Below are 20,680 nucleotides of genomic sequence, written 5' to 3' on the forward strand. Positions count from 1 at the left end.
TTGAAGATGGGAGGCCCTACCCTATCAGGATTAGGCTACTGCCCCCCTCCCACAGGAGAGAGGCAGGATAGGGGGTGTACCCACCCCAGGGCAAGGACCTATTGGTCCCTGGCCTTCACCTACCTGTAACGCCCCTAAATCTAGTATTTAGGGGCACCCTGAACCTTCCTTCCTCAGATTCCAGATAGAAAACTACAAGAAGAGCAAGAAGAACAAGGACCTGCCCTGCAGCTGCTAAAAAGAGAAGAAGACACCAACTGCTTTGGCCCCAGCCCTACCGGCCTGTCGACTCTCGAACCTGCACCAGCGCGGCATCTCTCGTGGCCAGCAACCTCACCAACCCCGGAGGACCTGGCTACCTTTTGGCTCTAAGCCCCTGGGACTCCCATGAGTAGAGGCTCTACTCAAGAAACCTATTTTTAACCCCTGGCAGCAGCCCGGAACCGCGGACCCAACACACTCTGCACCAGCCAAGCCTGGCCAGTGCCGGAGTGGACAAAGACCCTGAAGACGACCCCACGGCGACTGTGACCCCGAGTCCGGCACCCAAGGACCCCCCTCGACATTCCAGAAGAAGCCTGCAGCCTCAGAACAGAGTTCCACCCCAACCGCGATCAACCAGAAGGTAAGATTGCCGACATCAAAAGGCACCCCTGCACCCGGCGCCCTGCGGCCCCCTGTGCCCAATCCCGGGGTACCCACCTAACCTACAACTATCCAACTTGGCTCTCGAAGTGGTGGTGGCACCTGAAGCATCCTCGTCCCCGAGCTTGCAGCCTTTTTCCAAACCGGAACATTCTTATTGATTTCCATTGAGCGCCCGAAGGCTCAAAAGCACCCTGCACCCAGCCGCCCGAGTGGCCCTGGCAGTGCACTCTCTACACTAACCTACTTCCCCACTTGCCCTGAGTAAGTGACCAGGAGCCCAGCTCCCACAGCCGCGTGGCTTGCCAGACAGCAGCCACCAACCAAGGCCCCCCTATCCCTCATAGGATAACATTGGGCCTAACTCTCTCTGCACCCGGCCGTCCTGAAACCGCTGAGGGTGAACCAACTGTACCTACCTGACACTGGGGGACCCCCGAGTCTATGCCCGGAATTTCAACTCTGCCAGTCAAGTACTTACCCTTAAACCGCTAACTTCATTTTCCTCATAGGGTAACATTGACTGGCTTTTTCTTGAAAAATCTTCTAAGTGTGAACTTTTCAAAACTGCAAATATTCACCAAAAATCAGCCAAGTGACAAAAACGAATTTACTCACCTGCTCCTAGGTGAGCTCCCAGTGCTGGATCTTGGTGCCCAGCCCTGACTCTGAAAAGTGTCCACAATTATACTTACCTCTAACTCATTTTTCTCCCATAGGAAACCATTGTCTGCTTTTCTGTGAAATTTCTTCTAAGTGTCTACTTTTGCAAATTTGAAATATTCTTTTAAAATCGTACCATTTCTGCAAACGAAATTACTTACCTGTTTTTGATAAGGACCCCAGTCCTGGGTCTAGGTACCCAGTCCTGGATTACTAAAGTAACGATAAAGTACTCTACCTGCAATTTGAATTTCTTGCCATAGAGATCCATTGAATGTTTTCCTTGAAATATTTTCTAAGTGCTAACTTTTGAAATAGCTAAATATTATTTAAAAATCATTACAGTTATTAAGTCGACTTTCATCACTTGATTCAGAGTACTGACCCAGGGCTGGATCTAGGAGCCAGACCTGGAATTCCAAAAGTAATCTGAAAAGAAATTTATTACAAATAACCTGAATTTACCATTGAGCTCAATGCATGGTTATGTTTAGGAAATAGGATTGTTTATTGCAACCAACTGTGACGGTTTACAACAATTTATTGCTCAAGACACAAGTATTTATATTCAACCTCTCATTCTGAGAAAGTATATTTTTATCCCCTTTGTGGTTCTAAAAATAAAACCAGCATATATTTTATATATATAAACCATTGGCCTAGAGTTCAGTTATTGAGTGTGTGAAACCATTTGCTGACTGAGTGTGTACAATAAATGCTTTACACTGTCCTCTGGTACTGCCTTACTGCTCGACCAAGCTACCACTTTTGAGAGTAAGGTCATACCTAACTTTGACCTCTATCAGCCTCTGGGGGACTGTGGACTCTGTACACCCTGTACCTATTAGGGAACAGTATATACAGAGCCACTTTCTCACAATAAGGCGGGGGGGACACTAGATGATTATTTAATAAGAGCAGAGTCAGCACTGAATCTTGAGATCTTAGCGGTGGAACGTAGACTCTCTTTAGACCCTACTTCTTCCTCCCTCCCATGTGCCCTGTTACAGATGGACTCGCCAGTTTCTGATCATCTTAGTTTAGCTGATGGCACTACTACCCCCCTAGTACCTATACTCCCTGCTCAGGAGTCTTTGGATCCCGCCCAGGCTAGTGTTGCTATCCAGAGTCCTACCAGGGTTACAACAAGAGGGAGGTTGGCTTATAAAGGTAAAAAAAAAAAGAAGTTACTAACAAAATCAAGAGAGGTCAAGGAACGAGTAAGCCTATTGTTGTGCCGTCTCTTTCCGAGCCTAGTGGGCCCACTGTTGAAGGGCGCAGCTCTGACCATAATATTACTTTCCCGAGCCAGGACCAGATTCAGCCTCTTTTGGATTTACTTCTTGTTGGCCTCAAAGATCACTTAGCTTGTCTCCTTGTTCCTCTCCATCACAAATTGGACCTTGTAGCCGATAGGTTGGATAAACTGGAAGCTAGACTTGCTGGTAATAAGTCTTTAGTCCCAGGGCCTCCCACATTGTCAAATAGGGTGACGTCAGTGGAGGTGTCCAAAGGGGCCGGTTGTGCTAGACTATCAAGGCCAGTGGGGGTTATGCCTTCCTTACCATCTATAGGGGAAGAGAAGGGCCCTGATTTAGGTCATGAAGTAGCTACCGTCAGGGGTATTCACAACCATTGTGACGTGCAAAGACGCCCCTCTCTAGGTAATAGGGCTGGTAATGAGGGGGTGGGAGTAGGGTTTTCTACAATGCCCTCTAGTTTACACCTTCCTCCCCAAGCCACCCCTTATTCGATAGTCTTGGCAAATGTTCCACCACTCTTGGAAGCATCTTACGAACACTGGTCCAACCTTAAGAACAAATCCCTACATTATCTGAGCTCTAAAATTGGAAACAGTAAGGCCCTGTTTGATGATTTTAACATGGTTAGGCGCATCAATTGGATTGGTCAGTCCTACAAGTCCCTTTCTGGGGATTGTGTTGTGTTGAGTTTTAAGTCTCCTGCTTTAGTCAAATATATATTGGATGTTGCTCATCACTTACCCCCAGCTCCAAATTCAAATTCAATTAAAATTCACCCATTGGGCTTTTTTTATAGGCCAGGCATCATACAACCTATACGGGATAATCGTGTCTTTCCAATAATTCCTGTAAGGTCTGATATGCCCATTGTGACATCCAATCGTTTTGATATCCTCTCATCACTGGAGGATAATGATTGACGTATGGTTGGTTCTTCTTATTCTTTAATGCTTGCTCCAGGGTCTTTGGGTCCCAATTGTCATCAGAGCCGGGATATTACTACCAAGTTACCACCCCTCAATGATATCTCCTGTATGGTTAACTCACCTGGTTTTAAACAGCTTTCCTCTGCTGAAATGATTGACCCCCAGGCTGTTCCGGGTCAAGCAGTGGACACTGGGGTCGTAAACTCTTCATTAAAAATGGGCTCTTGGAACATCGCAGGGCTGGGGTCTAGGCTTGATATTCCCGATTGGGCTAATTTTGTTGATGAGTTTGAGATATGGGCATTTCAAGAGACCTGGGCATTGTCTCCCCACTTCCGCACAGGGTTCTTGAATTTTCATAAGCCTGCTGTCAAGGGTCATAGGGGCAGACCCATGGGTGGCTTAACCACTTGGGTCCGACAATGTGAAGGCGTCACTGTGACAGAGGTCCCAATTGACAGTCCAGATAATTTGATTATCAGGGTTAAATCCCGTAGCGGTCTCAATCTCCTTATAATAAACATCTATGTAAGGGGTCTCCCGGGAGGCAAATGTTCTCCCACTTGTCTTCTTTTGGAGAATTATTTAGAGACCGAACCAAAGTTCATTAATAAGATTGTGGCTGGAGACTTTAACGTCTGCTTTGAGCCTTTGGGGGTCGACTGCGGGGACTTTAGGGAGGAAGAAGATTCAACCTGGGGTGTTCCCCTGTTGGAGCTGGAACCTGTAAGTAAATGGACTCATGCAGCTCTTTTTATGAAGGGCTTGTTGCTAAATCAGGGCATGAGAGCAGTTAATGGGCGAACAAAATCTGATCGGATAGGGATGATGACTTCTGACAATGGCAGAACAGGGAGCCGAATCGACTATATATTAGTCAATTTGGAATTGTGGCCGCTCATAGACGACATGGTGGTAGTAAGCAGAGTCGAGAGCGACCACAATCCCCTTGCATTGTGTATTAAGGATAATAGTTTTGTTGTCCCCCTACTTTTCCTGACGACCATTCCCCTATGGATGTTATCCTTACAAATGATCTTAGAAGGGTGAGATGGCCGAAAATCGCCACTTGTGAAACCTCACGGGCAGCCATTAGAAAACTAATTAATAATACTATGGCCTCACTTAATCAGATGAAGTCTCAAAGCCTGATTAAGGACAATATTCGGGATATCCACAATAAGCTCTTCGCCGAACTTAAATCTTTTTTTGTGAAAACTCATCCCGCCACCGGTAAAGGCAAAGAGTTGAGACCTCGCACGTGGTACAACAAGGACTGTAGATTGGCCCAAAGTGCTCTGAAACAGGCCATCAAAACTGGCTCTCTTTCTACTATTCAAAAATGTAGATCTGTATACAAAACTGCCCAATTTAAGAACAAGCAAAACTGGGATGAGGATCGCTGGAGGGACTTATACCAGGCTTGCCACGACCGTAATATGGTCCAATTTTGGCATCTCCTTAAATGGGGCAACTGCCCCTCGGATATTCGCCCCACTAATCAAGTTGAGCCACAACAGTGGGTCGCGTATTTCGAGGAACAGTTTAAGGTTGGTGATATGATGGCTAATCACATCTTTCGTCCATCTGGTGTTGAAAATTTTATAGAATTTTCCCCCTGTGAAGTTAAGTTAGTGCTAAGATCGATTAAGAGTGGTAAAGCCCCGGGACCAGACTGTATTCCTGCTGATCTATTCATTCAGGAGCAAGATGTATGGATCCCGTACTTGACCTTGCTGGCTAACGCCCTTGCGGGTGGTGCTGCTGTCCCTGATTCGTGGCTCAGGGCAGAGATATTGCCGATCTATAAGAAAGGCGATCGCTCTGCCCCGGGCAACTATAGACCTATTAGTCTTATTGACGCAGTACAAAAAATTATAGCCCGTCTTGTTCTGGGTCGTATCCAAATCTGGATGTCCGATTTTGATGTGCTGTCCCCACTTCAGGAAGGGTTTCGCTCACATATTGGGACCCTGGACCAAGTATTCAGGGTAGTACTTCTTTACTTGAAGGAAGTTTTTTTGGGGGGTGGTAAGCTGTATGCGGCCTTTGTGGACCCAAGGTCCGCGTTTGACCTTGTGCCGAGGGATAAGTTATGGAAAGTACTCTCGGATATGGGCATGCCAAAAGAATTGGTATCTTTTTTGGTTACCATCCATGAAAATACGTATGCCAGTGTTCGCTGGGGTAAACCAGGGGAGGTGACGGATAGATTTAAAGTGTCTAAAGGTGTCCGACAAGGGTGTGTGCTCGCTCCCACATTGTTTTCATTATTCATCAATGGGGTTATAAATTATTTTTCCAACAACCCTACTGATGCACCTACCCTGGCTGGAATGAAGATTCCCCTACTCATGTTCGCAGATGACACCCTTTTGATCTCTAAGACGAGACAGGGTCTGCAGCTAGCCCCGTCTCGCTTCGAGATCTTTTGTCACGAGCATGAGTTGGAGATAAATGTTGGGAAAACCAAGTTTATGGTTTTTCGTGGTCCCCGGCATATTAAGGCGGAGGTGTGTCTGGGTGGTGTCAACTTATCCCAAACGGCAGTGTTTACTTATCTTGGGGTCACCTTTAGCGAGACTTGCAGCTGGTCTCACCAGCTGGATCTTCTCGCTCTCAAACATGCTCAATTGGGAGGAGCTTTGCTGAAAGAGCATAAACATTCCTTAACAAAACCAATAGCTCCCCTCATGAAGATCTACGGCTCCAAGATTCTACCTGCCATTTTATATGGTGCTGAGATTTGGGGTTTTAAAAACTTGTCTAAATTGATGACCGCCCAGAATAAATTCCTCCGGTCAGCTATTGGGCTCCCTCAATCCACTCCGCGCATCCCCTTATTGTATGATCTGGGAATTCAGCCTATAGAGGATTGGGCAGGGTATAGACCTTTGGCGTTTTGGCATCGCCTGTGGACTACTCCTGAACTAACGATTTACGCAAAAGCCCTTTTGGAGATTAAAGGGTTGGAGGGGTCGTACAGGATACCCTGGCTGTCTAGTATTAAAACCCTGTTGATTGACCTTGGGATGCGTGACCTATGGGCTAACCCAGATTCAGAGGTCTTCCCGTCGAAAAAGGTCCTTAAGGATGCATACTGGAGTTTTATTAAGAATAGGAGCTGTGCTTCCCTCATAGGCACCACGAAGACTGTCACCTTCCTAGTTTTTAAGGACAAGTCTGTTTTTGAAAGTTACTGGGATACTATTCTGAAGTATTTTGATCGTAAACTGTATCACCAGTTTAGAGTGGGCGCCCTACCACTGCGAGGACTCACCAAAAGTTGGAGTCCTCTTGGTAGTGATAAATGCCCCTTTTGTGTAGACAAGATCGAAACCGTGGACCATTTCCTTTTTTGTTGCCCAATCTACCAACTCCCTCGACGCGTTTGGCTTCGACCTGTCTGCAGATTAATGAGCACTCGTTCTGCACAGGTTGCTAGTAGAATATTGAAAACAGATACTTCAAAACCTGTAGTAATAGGTGTTGCCAAATTTATTAGTTGGGCATGGATCCTTAGGGCAAGGAAACTCAAGTCGTGATTTGTGTTTGTTAGTTGCTATTAATCAGCATCATATTATGGACCATTAGGGTTAACTGGCGTGTCCCTAATTGTATTTTATCATGTTGCGATTATTTTAAATCTACTGTTTTATGTAATATTTTAAAGGTTTACGAGTCTTATCTTGTATTGTAATATGAATTGCATTGTATATGAATTGTTTTAATATGTGTAGAATGTCTTTTATGATGTGAATCGAATAAAGACTTATTGACTGACTGACTGGCTTAACACTAAATCTGAGACCAATCTAAATCAGTATCAGAGGACAGTCATTGAGTGAGTAATCATTTGAGACTGTACAACAAATTGCTTAGCACTGCTCTTGATGAGCCTAACTGCTCGCCCACACTACCACAAGAGCGAGCATTAGTATTATCTACCCGAGCTTCTGTAAAGACTTTGGGGATCCACTGGACTCTGTGCACACTATACCTAATTTTAGTACAGTATACACAGAGCCAGCTTCCTACAACATTCATTTGGCACAAACGATTTAGCTAGCATTCCTCAGCTATGAACATTTAGTATCGTTAGAAAACGGTACTGCACTGCCCACCTCCCCCAGAAAAAACACAGTACAGAACACCATTATTCAACTGTTGGAATCAGTCCTGTGTACTCTAAAGAAAATGCATAACATTTGCTTGAAGCACCATGTGCGTTATTTCGTTGCAATGCAAATGAGTTGTAAACGTTTTACAATCAACTAAAGCTGCAATGCAGCAGTTACATCATATAAATGTTTCCCAACAGCGCAAACATGAACATATTTCTCCTTTGCATACTCGGAGGCACACATTCTGGAAGTGCCATTGGGGAACAGCATAGTCCTGGAAACAGCCGCACTAGTAACAACCACCCACCTGGGAGAGCCATAGCTGGAGCAAACGGCTCTTTAAAGTGGCGTGGAAGCAAGTACACCTGTGGTAGCTATAATTTACAGTTCTTGTTTACCACCTTCTTCCTGACACGCCATTTGAAAATTAGACTAACGTCTTCAATTTAGTGAAGGGGCATGCTTTTTCACTACGTCAAACCTGAAGACTGACTTCATTCAGCCACAAAAGTAGTCTGCTCTTTCCAGAGTGACTTCCTTATTCCTACCAAGGGCTTTAAGTGCGCCGGGTCTCACCGGTTCTGAGCACCGGCAGTTTTTTTAAGGGGGCCTCGAAACGGGTCTATCGGGCTCTGATTTGTGCCCTGGCACAGGCGGTCCGTTTTTTGTCCGGACTGCAGTGACAGCAGGCACATCAACGTGTGCGTGCTCACACTGCTCACTAGTGGAGAAGTGGATTCATGAGGCCATGCCAGGGGAGCGTTGTAGGGGAAGGGAAATCCTTTAAAGGGAGTCATTTTTTTCTCTGGATTTCCCTTCTCTTTTTGAAACTCAGGAGCAGCAAAACTGTGCTGGTGTCACCAGGGCTTTGAGTGGAATCTTTTTCAATATTATATACACCAAGCAATAGTTGCTGCTTATTTATCTTACGCAACTTACAACCATTGACAAAGCCAATAGTCCTGTCTTGTTGTTGGTATGTTGTGACTTGTTGTATCATATCTGGAGGCAATGACAAACCGAAACATACAAGTCAGGCGGCACACTATGCTAAGCAAAGATTTTTAGCTTGTGTTTTTAAGCCACGCCCTAAATTACATTGGCCACGCCCCTCCGCCCCTCCCCCCATGTTTTTTTAATCCCACTTAAAGCCCTGTTCTTACCTGAGTGATAACTGAAGTTTTGATGGGTCGGATTTTGCTCCAAGCCCCAGCGGGTTCTTGAGCTGCTTCGTTGCCAACTTTCTCAGGGAGTGGAGGAAAGGCATCTTTATAGGTCGGGGGGTCGTTTTCCTCTTCAGAGCCTAAAACTGGAAGAACAAAAACAAAAAAAACCTTTAATCATCACAACATAACTATTTTTGGCCTGCCAGATTCTTGGGCATTAACTGAGAAATTATTTACCACTGGCGGCCTAGGGCAGTTTGTTGCAGTGCAGCGGGAAGCAAGAAGTCAACGTTTCTTTCATGAGATGATGTTCGCGTTCGACACACAACAGTCTACACAGGCAGGTAAACAAATGTAATGCTTCTGGTCCTAAACTTATTGAAAGGAAATTACTTTGAAAAGAGTAGTTAATACATTATAGAATAAATAAGGATATGCAGTGAAAAGGACTAATCAGGTGGGGGGGCTTAAAGAGAATCTAAAGCAATGAGGTCACGGTCTCCAGGTGGTAAACTAATTCCGGAGGAGCTCTGCACAAGGCAAGATCTTTTCTAGACCTTTTAAAGTTGATTGTTTCAAACTCACGATGTCCTCTTACTACAGAGCCTCACATTTGTTAAGGATTAATAATTGACTGTATTGGTTGGATACGAACCCGGTATACAAATCAAAAGCATGAGCACTAGTAGTCAGTCAATCTCCAGTACACTTCGCTATAAGAGCGAACCTCACGGGTACCTCATCTGCAACTAGGGTGCCATTCAGGACACGAAAGATCGTCCTAGGGCACTAGGATAAACTGAAATCTGTTAGGCTGACACTCACTCCAGCGCCAGTGCCAGCCCAAGAAATATTTGATGGGTGGGATGCACTGGAGGATTCCAAACAATCAATTCCCCAATGAGTCAGACTAAACAAGTTACTTACCTGCACTGAACTTACCTGTTAGGGACTAGCCAGTTGCAGATTCCTTACCAAAGGATTATCCACAGTGGTCACTGGAGGTGGAAATCTTCCATGAGCCCTGTGCGCCGGTAGTTAGCGTCAATCGACTCCACATGAGGCTGTCTGCGTTAATGGTGCCTATATGGGCGGCACCCAGGCGCGTTAACGTCCGTTTCTTTCGGCGACTTTACACACCAAGAGCGTGGAGCTACAGAAAACATGGATGACTGATGTGGAAAAATTGTCCTTCGAAATCCATTTGCAGAGGGGGGAGGATGGGTGGGTCGGTAAGTAATCTGTGGCTAGATAGTCTCTAAGCTGTACCGAAGGCAAGTAACTTATTCATTTCATAAGAAACTTCTAGCCACTGATTCCATACCTTGGAATACATACCTAAGCAATATCTCACCAGAGGTGGGTTAGGGAAAACCATTTCATACCAAAAAAGTCCTGCAGGACCGAACTGGCAAAGTGCCCATCCCGATTAACCTGACAGTCCAGGCAGTAGTATTTTGAGAACATCTGGACCAAGCCAACATTGCTGCCTGACAGATGTCCAGAGCAGGGACTCTGCGTGGAGACTCAGTGGTCGCAGCGCAGCCTTGGCTCTGGTGAAATAAGCACATTTAGCCCCAGTGGGTTGCTTCCTTTCCAATGTGTAGCATATCTTAATGCAAAGCAGGATCCATTGTGAGATGGTCTGCTTCTGCAAGGCCTTTTCAGTTGAGTCCCATTGAGCAGGTCCTTTGTGATGGCACCCCCCCCCCTTCTGCTGCTTCGCTGCCTCAGTCTGCGGAGTTTTTTTTCTGCTTGCTTTCTGCTGGTTTTATCTGCTGTCGGTCTCTCCTGCTTCCTACCCTCACTGGCTCCGCCCATGGCTCCCAGTGCCACTTCCTCTACCCAAGACCTACTTAGATACTACAGCACGGCCACGCTCCACTGGCATGCCAGAGGCAAGACCATCTGCAAGAGAAAGATTGATGACAGGCAACAAATTGTGGTGCATTAAAAACAAAGTTCGCTCCGTAGGCGTATTAAGTTTAGTAGTAAGTCTATTTTCAGAGAGTCCTTTGTACACAAACAGGCAACGCGTTTCACCCTTCACAAGGGCTTCTTCAGGGCAAATGTAAGATGGTCAGATGTGAGAAAGTGCCATCTTTCTTGCATGGTATGCCCCCACTTTTTGCTAAATTGCTGAATGTACTTCGATTGAGTGTACCCTGGGTTCCTGCCAAACAGGTACCCAGGGCCTATGTTCCTTCCTTAAACCACACAAACTCCAAATTGGCAAACCCTAGCCACTTGTCAGCCCCTAGTAAATGGTACCCTAGGTACCCAGGGCCTTGTGGCCAGGGAAGGACTCTAAGGGCTGCAGCACTCATTGTGGCACCCTCAGAGGCCCTGTACCCTTACACACACACTGCCCTAGCAGGCTGAGTGTCTGGGTGCAGGACAAAACAAAGTCGACATGGCACACATCACTGTGTACCATGCCCATCACCTACACTGCCAAGGCATATGTCAGCCACCCCTCTAGCTGGGTGCATTACGCCTATGGTGTGGGCACAGGAGCAGGAGCCCTGTGCCCCTACAGTACCCGGGTCCATTCCTGGGCACTGTAAGTGCAGTGCTGTCATTTAAGAGTACATGGTGCTGAGAGCTTGTCAAACACGAGCTCCACAGCACCATATTGGCAACACTGAAGCCTGGGAAGTTTGGTATCAAACTTCTCAGCACATTGAACCCACACTGATGCCAGTGTAGGATTTAATGTACTAAGCACCCCAGAGGGCATCTTAGAGATGCCCCCTTACAGCTAACTTACAATCCACGTCTGCTCTGAGGCTGCCCAGGCTGCCACACAGCAGACACGTTGCTGGACCCCTGGGTGGGAGAGCCCCTGCTCTCCCGGGCCTGCAACAATGCACATCCTGGGTGAGGTGAGAAATCTCCTCCCCCAGGATGAGCAAAGGGAAGCTTCAAAGGCAGGCCGCCATTTGGAGTTTCCCCAGGCCACTGCAACCCCCCACTCTGGCGGGAAGCTTGGCCGGAAACCCCATACAAGGACAGGGGATGTGCCAGCCTGCCCACCCCACCCCTCAGGTGGGGGAGGCGAGGTGAAGCACATCTCCGGGCTCTCGCCATCTTGAAGATGGGAGGCCCTACCATATCAGGATTAGGCTACTGCCCCCCTCCCACAGGAGAGAGGCAGGATAGGGGGTGTACCCTCCCCAGGACAAGGACCCATTGGTCCCTGGCCTTCACCTACCTGCAACGCCCCTAAATCTAGTATTTAGGGGCACCCTGGACCTTCCTTCCTTAGATTCCAGATAGAAGATTACAAGAAGAGCAAGAAGAACAAAGACCTGCCCTGCAGCTGCTAAAAAGAGAAGACACCAACTGCTTAGGCCCCAGCCCTACCGGCCTGTCGACTCTCGAACCTGCACCAGCGCGGCATCTCTCGTGGCCAGCAACCTCACCAACCCCGGAGGACCTGGCTACCTTTTGGCTCTAAGCCCCTGGGACTCCCATGAGTAGAGGCTCTACTCAAGAAACCTCTTTAACCCCTGGCAGCAGCCCGGAACCGCAGACCCAACACACTCTGCACCAGCCAAGCCTGGACAGTGCCGGAGTGGACAAAGACCCTGAGGACGACCCCACGGCGACTGTGACCCCGAGTCCGGCACCCAAGGACCCCCCCTCGACATCCCGGAAGAAGCCTGCAGCCTCAGAACCAAGTGCCACCCCAACCGCGATCAACCAGAGGGTAAGATTCCCGACGTCAAAAGGCACCCCTGCACCCGGCGGCCCCCTGTGCCCAATCCCGGGGTACCCACCTAACCTACAACTACCCAACTTACCTCTCGAAGTGGTGGTGGCACCTGAAACATCCTCGTCCCCGAGCCTGCAGCCTTTTTCCAAACCGGAACATTCCCATTGATTTCCATTGAGCGCCCGAAGGCTCAAAAGCACCCTGCACCCAGCCGCCCGAGTGGCCCTGGCAGTGCCCTCTCTACACTAACCTACTTCCCCACTTGCCCTGAGTAAGTGACCAGGAGCCCAGCTCCCACAGCCGCGTGGCTTGCCAGACAGCAGCCACCAACCAAGGCCCCCCCTATCCCTCATAGGATAACATTGGGCCTAACTCTCCCTGCACCCGGCCGTCCTGAAACCGCTGAGGGTGAACCAACTGTACCTACCTGACACTGGGGGACCCCTGAGTCCATGCCCGGAATTTCAACTCTGCCAGTCGAGTACTTACCCTTAAACCGCTAACTTCATTTTCCTCATAGGGTAACATTGACTGGCTTTTTCTTCACAAATCTTCTAAGTGTCACCGTTCTTTAGCCCACTCTGCCACCCCCGTTCAGACATGGCCATATGCAAATCAGGCTGACCCTGTGCCAGAAACCGGTCCTAGGAAGCTTGTCTCGGGCTGGACTGTTCCCATGAGGCACAGGGTCAGACTGATTTGCATATGGCCATGTCTGAACTGGGGTGGCAGAGTCCATCATTTCCTTTGGTTTTTGCAAAGTCTCGACCAATGCCTTTGGTTTTGGAGGGGTTGGGGTAGGGGCAGTGGTACTCACGCGTTGCCCCGGAGTAATGGGGTCGTCGGCTTCTGAGATAATTTGAAGTTCCTCGGAATCTTCTTCCTGGACATCGGGACCCTCATCGAAGATGTTTTCTGGTTCCGGGGCTGGTCTGCGTGCCATGATATGGCATAGAGCTCTTCGATCCCGAATGGTCTTTTTGGACTGAAATGCGGCGCAGGCTGGACAGCTGGACTCGTGTTCCGGCGACAGGCACAGGTTGCCGACCTTATGATGGTCACTGTGTGGGAATTTTGCTCCACACTGGGGGCATTTTCTAAACTGCGTCCTTTCCATGAGCCGCAGGCCTCACGGCGCGGATAGGTCCAATCGCCCGCGTCTACGTCTGGAACCGGTTCGATGAATTCGATGTCGAGTGAAGGTGCCTCGATGTAGTTTTGTAAAAGTTTTTCGCTTCGAAAGCTTGTTTTTGAAGTTTTCTACCGGAGTGGAAAAGTTACATCCGAACCCAATGGCGGAAAAAAACAATCTGAGGATGGAGTGGATGCCCATGCGCACTCTAGTCCAAGGGAGGAGTCACCTATCTCGTGACCAAAGACTTCTTCCGAAGACAACAACCACCTGCAAGCATCCGAGCCCAACACCAGATGGCGATCTACTATCCTAAGTGTGTGATCTGCAGCTCATATGCCTCGAACAGTTCTTTTTGATTTTGCACAACATGTTTGAATACATTTAACGATCCACCTGGCACTACCAGATTTGGAACTAGGATTGCCCTTGTGCGGTAGAGCAAAAGCAACAAGTGGTTTAGTCTTACAGAAGGACTTTGTCCTTTCTATGTAGTATAAGAGGGCTCTTCTGACATCTTAAGTGTGTAGAGCTCGTTCTGCCACTGAATCTGGTGGACTGATTGATGTGAAAGGCAGAAGCTACTTTAGGTACAAATTTAGGGTTGGTACGAAGAACGGTCTTTGTGAAGCTGGAAAAATGGTTCTTCTATGGTTAGTGCCTGTAGCACACCCACTCTCCTCAGTAAAGTGATTGCAATGAGGAAAGCGATTTTACACGAGAGAAATTGCAGTTCACATTTATGCATTGGTTCAAAAGGTGGGTCTATTAATCTGCGTGAGGAGTATGCGGAGATTCCACACTGGGGTAGGCAGAAGTCTTGGTGGTATAACTCTTTTCAGTACTTCCATAAAAGCTTTGATAACTGGTACTCTAAAGAGATAAGTGTGGCCTGTAGATACGCAACTATCACAGTGAGGTGTAAACGGATAGAAGTGTAAGCTAATTCTGACTGCTGCAAGTTTAACAACTAACATATGATATTTCATATGGAAGCATCATGAGGATTGATGTTATTACAATAAATAAACAAACACTTCCTTTTAGCTGCATAACAAACTCTTGTAGTGGGTCTTCTGGCCTCTCTAATAATGTTCATACAGTCTGGCACAAGATTTAGATAACCAAACTAGGACTTTAGGAGCCAGATCGCCAGACTCAGTTCTTTGGGATCTGGGTGTTTGATTTCTCCATAGCTCTGTGTGAGGAGTTTGGATGAGAGATGCAGCTTTTGATGTGGAACCACCAATAGCTCCAGCAGGGTCGTGAACCAAGGTTGACAGGCCCATGTGGGAGCTACTAAAATCAGTGTGAGGGATGTTAGCCTGAGTTTCCGAACCACTGATGGAAAGAGTGAGAAGCGCGGAAAAGCGTAGGCAAATATACCCGACCAGTTCATCCATAGTGCATTGCTTTTGGAGAGCGGGTGCGGATACAGGATGACAAAGCTTGGGCATTTTGCATTTTTTTTTTCTTAACTTTCTTTTTATAACAAAAGAGCAGTACAACATCTTTACCTCATCTTGACTAACTACACAACCAAGCAGTAGTACAGCGAGCCACGGGTCAACAACATTAAACATTGCTGAGGTCCCCACCCACATTGCCCAGGCACACCTGACATCACTCAGACTCTGAATGAATCACCAAAAGAATTGTTTCACCCACTGGAGGCGTGGAAAGATTCCCCCTGAATTTGTTCCATTTGTCCAGATCTTTCCCTACTTTTTTAGGCACCTTCTTTTCACAAACTGCTTTCTCTGCAAACATGCACCAGTCTATGTCTCTTTCAGTCTTTGTGTCGGCAGGGGGGTAGCTCCCCAGAGACCTTACTCGCCCACGTCGCCAGACTGCACGACCTCAACATCATCTGCTACGCAGACAACACACAGCTGATCCTCTCTCTCACCAAGGACCCCCTCAGCGCCAAGACCAACCTCCACGAAGGAATGAAAGCAGTCGCCGAATGGATGAAGAACAGCCGTCTGAAACTGAACTAGGACAAGACGGAGGTCCTCATCCTCGGCTCCACCCTCTCAGCCTGGGACGACTCCTGGTGGCCGACCGCCATGGGAGCAACGCCCACCGACCACGCACGCAACCTGGGGTTCATCCTCGACTCAACACTCCATAACCAAGCAAGTCAACGCAGTCTCATCCTACTGTTTCAACACCCTCCGCATGCTCTGAAAGATCTACAGGTGGATCCCAACACAAGAAAAACGGTCACCCAGGCCCTCGTCAGCAGCAGGCTGGACTATGGAAACACCCTCTATGCGGGAGCCCAGGCCAAACTGCTGACACTACTACAACGCATACAGAACGCCTCGGCCCGCCTGATCTTCGACATCCCTCGACACAGCCACATCACACCCCACGAGAGACCTGCACTGGCTGCCCGTCAACAAGAGGATCACCTTCAAGCTCCTCACCACGTCACCCAGGTTTGGTCTGGTCGTCCCAGATTTGTATCCTCCCAGACATTCAAAAAGCACCATTTAGGTGAAAGTTTAAGCTCCTCTCCCACCACTTCCGACATGCAGGACAATATTGCTCACAAGTAGCTCTGGATCACTTGGCATGCCCATAGTATGTGATAAAACGATCCTGCTTCCGCACAATTCCTATTACAGGTTTGATCTGCCCTGCGTCCCATTTACACAAGTGCTGTGCATGAGATGTATACTCTATGTAGTATTTTGAGCTGAACTAGTATAAAACAGGCTCTAAAGGCTACTTCCCTCAGGGAGGCTAAAGCTTTGAGCCAGTCTTCCTGTAAATCAGTTACATCTCGACACCAGCGGTTTTTCAGGGCAGTGAGGGTGTCCAGCAGATTATTGATCAGCTTTCATTATGTGAGCAAGATTGCTTTTCGGGGCAAGTGCTCCTCGAGGAGTCTACATTCCAGGGGAGACTACTCCAGGAGTTCAGATCCCTGGGGGGCTGCTGCCTGTATAACATGCCAGATCTGCAGGTAAAGGAAGTATTCAGTGCGTGCCAGTATATATGTTTAATGCAATTGTTCAAACGTGATCATCTCGGCTCCCGTATGTAGGTCCCCTAGCCTCGAAATGCCTATCCGGTCCCACTTAGCGAATCCTTTTCTAAGTGGGCATTTTGCGTTAGTGTGTGTGTGGCAAAAAGATCTATTTGACGAAGACCCCAACTTTGAAAGTAGGGGAGGAGAACTTGAGGGTGAAGTTCCCACTCGTGGATTTGCTGCCTATGTCTACTGAGGTCAGCAATCTGATAGTTCACTCCTGGCAGGTGTTCGGATAGGAGACCGATTTTGAGGTGTATGGCCCATTTCCAAATGCCTTGAGCTTGGTGCGACAGTTTGAGGGTTCCACCACTGCAGAGAGGAACTAGTACAGCAGTTTACCAACACTAGATCGGTTAAGAGACCCTGCGACTGGTTCCACTCATTTGCTAAGCATTCTTGAAGGGGAAGCATGCGTAGGAAGCTGGCTCTGTATATACTATACTAAAGTAAGGTATAGTGTGCACAGAGTCCAGTGGAACCCCAAAAGGTAGACAGAGGTAAAAGTAGATAGCACCTTACTCTCCATTTGTGGTAGTGTGGTCGAGCAGTAAGGCTGTATCAGAGGGTAGTGTTAAGCATTTGTTGTACACCTGGAGAGTGAAGGTGATGGTCTCTAAATTGCAATGAGGATCTTAGTCTATCAAGGGCCCTTGCTTACTGAGCTGGTCAATAAAAATAAAATTAGGAGTTTTAAAGAGTTAAGTTGGAAATAGGCCCTCATTGGCCCGTGGGGCTGCATGATCTTCAATAACTGAGCAGGTAACTGACCATATTCAGTGCTTGGCTACGTTTACTTTACTTGGCAAAGCACATCACTTGTTTATAGATCTTAAATGCTTTAATAAAGAATAATGGAGTCTTGAGAATAGTTCAGCTGCCAGTAAATAAGGACTTACCTCAGATGCTGGGTTTAGTGAAACAGTTTTTTGGCCTACCTGCCACAATATGAAGAGATTAGCAATGTAGGTCACAAGGGGTCAAGAGTGGAGTTGGATGGCATGAGCGTCATGACCTACTGCATCACCACTTAACCTGCTAATTTAACCAGTTAGATTTTATTTTTCATATTTAAATTTACTTAATTATGTGACTATCTTTGATGTTTGAAATTTAAGGACCAGCCACATACAAAATAAAACTTTTACCACGTGGAAGTTGTGGAAGCTTTAACCCTATCTTATACATGACTTGGCCAATGTCATTAACAAGTTGGCGTTATCTTACCACTTGAACCACAAAGTAGAAATAGAAAGATGAGTGCACACAAATGAACATGTACAATTGAAGAGAAATGAATGCACAATGAGGCTGTGATCTCACCCTTCGCCTGTTGAGGAGTCAAGCCACTGCGATGTTCAGCAAAGCTTTCCTGGGTCAAAACTGCCACGGAGCTCATTGTCGATTTCCCACTTACAACCAATCCGGGAATGCCACTGCAATTTATAGTGAGAAAACAGAGGAAGACATTAACACTTCCAGTCAAAATCTTATTCAACTCTACTTTGCATATATAATAGTCTTGGGTAGAAATGGTTGAAGCAGAATTCATGCCATGGATTTTAAAAATGAAAGCCATTTCTCACCAGTCCCATGGCCACAATAGCAATTCAAACCTCATTCTTAGTGTATTGGGATAGAGTAGTCAAGGTTATTTTGAAGAAGGAGTGGTAAGAGGTTAGATGTTCAAAATGCATCCACAAACAAGCATTTGCAAAGCAAATAGGTCTTGTCAATGCAAGAGCTATTGGTTTTGCAAATGTGTTTTAGCCATATTATACACTACAGTGACTGTTCAGCGTGGCACAGAGTGGCGTGGAAGTGTGCTGTCATTACAGACATTAACTGAAATGACCATTACATTTGTGCACACAGCTTTACTGATAAATAAATACATTAGGTGATGCATTTCCAAAGCACTATATAGTTTTGTTTTAGAATTACAAAAATGTTGCTTCATTTATGCTTTCCTAACTGATATATTCGAATATATTTGCACTTCATTAACATTCGAGCGCAAGGGGAAAATATATGTATATACACACACACACACACACACACACACACACACACACACACACACACACACACCCCCCCCCCCTTTCCCATCCCTAATATTCCGCAAGATAAATTCTCACTCCAAGAAAGAAAAGTAAACCCCAAGCTCCATCAGAACACAGATCCTGACATTTGAACGGTCTTTGAATGCACAGTTAATGTGGCAAGATCAGAAGAAATGTAAAGGCCTGTATACAGAAAGCGAGCACTCGAATAGAAGGAATATGGTAAACACGCTATGCTCCACGGGAGGGAAAAACTTAAGCTGGACAGCCAAAAACAAAAAGAACAAAAAAACAGCAAATGGAAAGCAAGCAAATTTGAGTTACAAAGCAAATGGTAAGTAGTGGGCGCAATGAATCCCCAGTGAAATTTTCCTACTCTCACTTTATAATAAACCCAAATCTGAGGAGCATCTGTCAAGCCACATCGCTGAAGCTGTGCATAAACAATACTGTCTGCTGAACAGCTTTTGTTCCCCTTCCAGGATAGTGACCTACCTCACAAACCAGCAAAGGCCAGCTGCTGAAACATTCATGGGACAGCTTGACCAACCCTGTCCCAGAGACAAACACCGAAAGTCTCAAACAAAGAGGTGAAGAATCTTAACATACACAATTGAGCCAAAGGACTGCACTAATAGTCCGTGTGTGCAGCCAATCCAGACTCATATAGCCAACATGAACTTAAAATCCCCTTTTAATAAAAGTACACAGGCGTCGCACGGATATGGCATTCTTCAAGGGTAAAGGTAAAAAGCTCTGTATTCGATAAGTTCGTGACCTTTAGTAACACCGATTCTGGTTGTGGTGCTCCTGCGTCAACATGGTGGCACCATGCAACTCTGTGTTGGCTCCATACCTCCCTGAAGTGACGGAGAGAAGTGCATATAAGAGCCACCCCTGCACAGACATAAGTTTGTCTTTTCTCTTCCAATGCTCTCAAAACACAGAGGTTGAACTATAGGTTACAGTGTGCTGAATACAAACACTGGACCTTTTTCTTTTAAATGTTAACAAGAAGACACGCCACAGAAGAGGGAGGTGGGAGGGCACAGAGGAATAGAGTATCCACCAAGGGTTATCAGAACAACATGTGTCTAGTCTTTGATGAGTTCTTCTAACAGCAGACCCCCCCACCCTAGGATAGATCCCCAAACAGTACTACCCTAGGAGCAGGGTCTGGGAAGTCGGCTCACACCAAGTGTCTTCCCGCCAGACCTGGAGTTCAAGGCAGTACAGCTACAAAATACATATGCAGACACCTACATTACAACCTGGTAAATTTCAAGGTAAGGGACTGTGCATGCTGACTAAGTATTAGCACCCTTAACACTTGTGGAATGGGAAATCAGACCTTTCAGAGGCTGATTCTTAGCAAGTGCGTAGCAGAACTTAATGCAGAGGACTATCCTCCTCAACAAGGTACGCTTCTGCACACACTTCCCTTTTTTGCTTAAGAGAAGCCAACAAAAAGTAGACTGTACAAATGACCAGCGAGGGGACCATCAATGTAAAAGCTTAAAGTATTTAAGGGTCCATCCATGAGGCCTCGTCTCTTTCAAGGGACCTGGTGAGCAAAGAAAACTGATTCAATGATATATTATTTAACATGGAAGGGAGCTGCTACTTTCAGTATGAAGACCAGAGTCACCAGCACCAACTCGCTCAGCAAAATAGTGTAGGGCAGTCACACTGAAAGTGGCAGAGTTCACTGACATTCACAATAAGAAGAGTCTTCAAGGGGGCCTGGCTTGCTGCTGATTAAGAAGGCCGCATCCTAGAGGAGCTACGGGGGCAAAATAGATTCCCCTAAAAATCCGGCACATAATCCGTAAAATAATCCTTGGTTGGGGGGGGGGGGGGGGGGGATGCTTGGGCACGAGGTGCGGGACAGAGATGAGAGAAACCACTTGGTGAAGAGTGGGGCCATGGAAGCCCAGCAGA

The 20,680-nt window shown here is 46.9% G+C and overlaps 1 protein-coding gene across 4 annotated transcripts in view; it reads right to left on the reverse strand.

The window, feature by feature from the left end:
* The window catches only part of HDLBP (high density lipoprotein binding protein), a 933,925-nt gene that overhangs the window by 786,567 nt on the left and 126,678 nt on the right, over nucleotides 1–20,680 (reverse strand). For all 4 annotated transcript variants that reach the window (XM_085634158.1, XM_085634156.1, XM_085634157.1 and 1 more), the window contains exons 3-4: nucleotides 18,000–18,112; nucleotides 8,784–8,929 (exon numbers count right to left, since the gene is read on the reverse strand). In XM_085634158.1, the coding sequence (XP_085490284.1) occupies nucleotides 8,784–8,929; nucleotides 18,000–18,075 (222 nt within the window). In that variant the 5' untranslated portion in view covers nucleotides 18,076–18,112. The remainder of the gene's footprint in view (nucleotides 1–8,783; nucleotides 8,930–17,999; nucleotides 18,113–20,680) is intronic.

Source organism: Triturus cristatus, chromosome 11 (genome assembly GCF_964204655.1).
Source record: "Triturus cristatus chromosome 11, aTriCri1.1, whole genome shotgun sequence".
Lineage (NCBI taxonomy): Eukaryota > Metazoa > Chordata > Amphibia > Caudata > Salamandridae > Triturus > Triturus cristatus.